Source organism: Rhamphochromis longiceps, linkage group LG9, assembly GCF_057381845.1.
Source record: "Rhamphochromis longiceps isolate RC_006_pf linkage group LG9, R_longiceps_female_GT1.1, whole genome shotgun sequence".
NCBI lineage: Eukaryota > Metazoa > Chordata > Actinopteri > Cichliformes > Cichlidae > Rhamphochromis > Rhamphochromis longiceps.
The window spans coordinates 14,079,370-14,084,131 of NC_140565.1; the positions used below are offsets into that span (position 1 = coordinate 14,079,370).

A 4,762-nucleotide genomic window follows, 5' to 3' on the forward strand; every position below is an offset into this window, starting at 1 on the left:
GGCATTACAAATGTTCTTTTGTGTAGTCCACAAAGGGGGCAGCAGAAGCTGTTATTCAATAGTCAAGTCAAGTCAAGTCAAGTCATCTTTATTTATATAGCACATTTAAAAGACATCAAGTGTCGGCCAAAGTGCTGAACAGAGGGATAATATAATAAAAGAATTGAAATAGAAAGAAAACATTTTAAAAAAGAATTGTAAGACATGTAAGAGTATATAGCATATAATGTACATGCAAATATGCACACACATATGCAAAACTGTACACATTCACACACAAGCACACATATGTGAATATAACGTATATACACATACAACACCATCCATAATATAAGAGACCAAATAGACAGAATAAAAAAAGATATCAAAGAGATCTGAAAGCCTTGGAAAATAAGTAGGTCTTGAGAATCGATTTAAAGACTTCCAAGGATGAAGAGAATTTTATGAAGGGGGGAAGACTATTCCAGAGTCTCGGGGCGGCAATGGAGAAAGCCCTGTCCCCTCTAGATTTGAGCTGGGAGCGTGGAACTGATAAAACCATCTGACTGGAGGAGAGCAGAGATCGAGTGGGTAAGTGCAGGCTAAGAAGATCTGAAATGTAACCTGGAGCCAAACCATGGAGAGCTTTAAAAACAAATAGTAAAACCTTAAAATCGATTCTATAGTAATAGCAAGAACACAGCTGTACCTGTAATAGAGTGTAAAATTGCGTGGATCTCCACACATTATGCTGGATCAGTCTTACAGAAGTGTGGTGTTAGATCAATATTCATGGATACACTATAAAAAAATAAGATGGTCAGGCTGAAGCAGCCCCTGTTTAACAGACTCAGGGCAGCGAAGGAATGATATGAAATTATCCACAAAGTAAATGTTTCGATTTCTGCAACAGCATCTCTACATTCAAAGTAAAATGGTCATGTACAACTGTTGAAAGTCACTGAAGGGAATTAAGTGATGATTGAAGGTGGAGTTTTTCCTCCTGTGGAAACTTTAGTTGATGTGTTGTGATGTGACTCTGTTCATCTGACAGCTTTCAGTATCTGGTTTGTTGGAGAATCTTGATCTGAACCAGCTGAAGGGAAAAAACAGAATCAAATCAAAGAAACCAGAAAGACTGAATTATGTTGTTTTACGATGAGTTAGTTGGTTTCAAATGCGTGTGTCACAGAAACATTTGTCTCACCACTCAAATAAGATCAGTGTGCTCATGAGCATTATGATTCCAACAGTCTTCACTATAGTGTAGACACCAACCAGGTTTCCACCTGTAATGCAGAAAACAGTAAATAAGATTGTTTTAGGTGAAAAAATAGTTTTCAAGTCTAACAGATGAACAGCCACGTTGTAGGATAAATTACAAGATTTGAACTTCATAAAGCTAAATTTGCTTCTTTTTCAACTCACTTTTAAGAAATACCTCAAAAAATGATTTAAAAAATAAAAAACAGCTAAATGCTGAGTAACTTTACCTCCAACAGTCAAGTTAATCTCTGCTGATGTCTGATTACCCAGATCATTAGTGGCCACACAGTAATAAACTCCTCCATCTGTTACACTGAAGCTGTAAATCTCTCCTTCAGATACTTTCACAGCTCCATCTCTGCTCTTCTTGAACCAGGTGAAGCTGCGGACTGGAGGTTTGGCTTTACTATAACAAGCTAGGTTCACCTGACTGCCTGCTGGCACTGAACCTGATGGGTTGATAAATGCTGTGGTTTCTTTGGGGAGCACTGGAAAAAAAGGGGGGGAAATAGCTCTAATACGGATTCCTATTATCTATTATAAACATTCAATATTCCATTACTCACAGGATCCATAAAAACACTATGATTGTCTTACATGAAACACTGAGAGTCTCTTCTGTCTCTGCTGTCTTGGTGTCTTTTCCTTGGTTCACAGGATATCTGGCAGAGCAGCTGATCTTCTTTCCATCATGTGTGTCTGACAGAGTGATGTTCTGCTGGATTTTAGTTGTAAAGCTTCCATCTGTGTTTTCCTCTGTTTTGTTGTGAGAGTCTTGTTGGAGATTCCAGGTGAGTTGAGGAGGGGAGTGTGGACAGGGAGTGAGAGCTGAGCAGGTTATAGTGACAGACTCCTTCTCCTTCAGATCACCTGGGATTGTAATATTGGGCCTCCAAGGAGAATCTGTGGTTTCACATCACAAACGTATTAACACTAAAGCATACATGCAGTTTGAACTACTATGGATTCTCAGTTTTGTCAATATAAACAACAACTGACAGTCAAATCGATTAAACCTGAAACATCACTGGTTAAAAGTGAGACATTTGATGTTTTTTCTTAATATCGACACATTTTGAAGACCATTTCTGCACCAAGAATTTCAAATTGTTCGTCTATAATGAAAAGAAAAAACATATCTACAAGAGGAACCACACACACAGCTGCTTTCTCTGGGCATGTTTGCAAAAAAATGAAATTTGTGTTGTTGTTACATTTACAAGAGTCTAAAGTGAAATTTGAACAAAATACTTTTATGTTTCCACGGTGAACTGAATTAAATCATCGATGATCTGCATGAAATTCAACAACTTAAAACTAGTTAATTGTATTCTTGTTGAGATGACATGATACAATTGAATAGGAGTGGTTAGTTGCCTGAACTTGTGATGTTACAAGATCACGTGAGATTTCCAACCACAGGAAAATCACTGGGGTTATGAGAGGCAGAAAAGCATACACACTCCACATGTCTGCTGTTGCTATTGGTAAATGGACTGATTCTTGTGTAGCATTTTTCTACTCTCCCAGACCATAAAGCGCTTTATACAACATGCCACACAAGCACTTTCTCAATGCTTTTAAGTGCTTTCAAACTAACATTCACACCTATTCATACTACGATGGATGCATCGGACAGCAATTTAGTATTTTGCCCAAGGATTTTTGGCATGCAGACTGGTGGAGCCAAAGGTTGAACCACCAACCTTCCAATCAGCAGACGACCTGCTCTACCTCCTGAACTACAGCCACCCATATTGTGGCTTAAAGCTCAATAACTGGCAGAGCAGCCAGTCTGAGCGGCCTGTCATAGACCTGTCGAGGACAAAGACGTAAAGAAAATTCTGTATCAAACCTTGTTGGCTTTAAGTAAATGATTCTAAATTGCCCATAGGTGTGAGTGTGAGTAGAAATGGTTATCTGTCTCCTTGCAACAGACTGGTGACCTGTGCAGGATGTGCTCCACCTCTCGCCCGATGACAGCTGAAATAAATCCCTGCCCCCTTGGATATCTGATAAGGAAAGGAGGAAAAGGACGGATGGAGTGACAGGTATGTTCTAAATCCATTAAATTGGAGGAAATCTGGGTATGTATTATTGGGCCTCCAAGAAGAATCTGTGGTTTCATATCACAAACATATTAACACTAAAGAACAGTATATTACATACATGTAGTTTGAACTGCTGTGCATTCTCAGTTTGCTGAAGTAAACTAAAACTGACGTAGAAATGAATTAAATCTGAAAAAAACATCTTCTTTAAAAAAATTACAATAAATTTTCTCTTCTTTATGTCATATTATGTTCTTTTATAAATGATTTGTAAATGTCTGCATTCATTAAAGAGAGCGAGTATCAGAACAAAGGTTTGTATTATTTTATGATATAAATGGATTAAAAACTTCAGTCTTTACCTCTGACTGTTATTTGAAGAGGATCATTATAAGCTGTTGCCTTGAATGTTTCACTCTCTACTCTGAAGAAGTATGTGTTTGTGTAGTTTGTGGTTAAAATAGAAAACAGAGTGGTGCAGTTTCTCTGACTCAGGTTCCCAGTAATACTCATTGGATAGATGTTAACTGCTCCATTACTTCTGAAGATCACATTGTTTGGCTTTTTGTCACCATTAATTTTAATCCACACTCCAAAGATTTTTCTTTTGCTTATAAATTTCTGTTCGTCTTTGGTGCTGAAGTTACATGGGATTTGCAAACAAGATCCACTCAGTGCTTCCATCGTCTTTGGTGCAGTCATGTAGAGTGCTATCCAGTGAGGATAATCAAACAAAGCACCTGTAAATACAGTTTCATTATTAACAAGCTGCTGTTCTTTCCTCTGCTGTTCATTGTTTGTAAACTGTAAACTGTAAACTGTTTACATTTTCAATCACAACACAAAGTGCTGGCTGTCTTTCAGGTTGTTTTAAAGTGGGTGAAAGTTAAATTACAAATGAATCCAATAATGTCTTTGAATAACTGAACAATCAGCTCACCTGAAACAAAGAGAACAGTCAGTAAAATGCTGACTGTTACCATCTTCATCTGGAATCACAAAATACAAACAAACAATAAAATCAACAAAAAAGTGAATGAGAATCATTTAGTTATTATTATTTATATCTGTGGTGCTGTGTGCTTTGAAAATAGCCGAAATATTAAAACAAGGTAAAATGACATGATGTGTCAGTCAGTTGACTGAAGGAAAAATAAGAAAAAAGGTTAGTCTATAAAGTTAATGAATACAATGAGTAAAATGTTTTACTGCAACATTAGGCAGTTTGTAAGGAAGTTTATAAAGACGACATGCTCTTTAAGAAAGACAAGTTCAAAATAATAAATGTGTTTGAGTTTAGAAAGTTAAATGGTAAATGGCCTGTATTTATATAGCGCTTCACTAGTCCCTAAGGACCCCAAAGCGCTTTACATATCCAGTCACCCACCCATTCACACACACATTCACATACTGGTGATGGCAGCTACATTGTAGCCACAGCCACCCTGGGGTGCACTGACAGGCGA

The 4,762-nt window shown here is 37.4% G+C and overlaps 1 protein-coding gene across 1 annotated transcript; it reads right to left on the minus strand.

Moving 5' to 3' along the window:
- Positions 1-993: 993 nt before the first annotated feature.
- LOC146662008 (B-cell receptor CD22-like) lies at positions 994-4,279 on the minus strand. The gene is made up of 6 exons (XM_085418411.1): positions 4,237-4,279; positions 3,659-4,036; positions 1,843-2,148; positions 1,473-1,733; positions 1,187-1,268; positions 994-1,075 (listed from the first exon to the last, which is right to left on the minus strand). Exons 1-6 carry the CDS (start codon positions 4,277-4,279, stop codon positions 994-996), a joined length of 1,152 nt encoding a protein of 383 aa, XP_085274537.1.
- Positions 4,280-4,762: the final 483 nt, after the last annotated feature.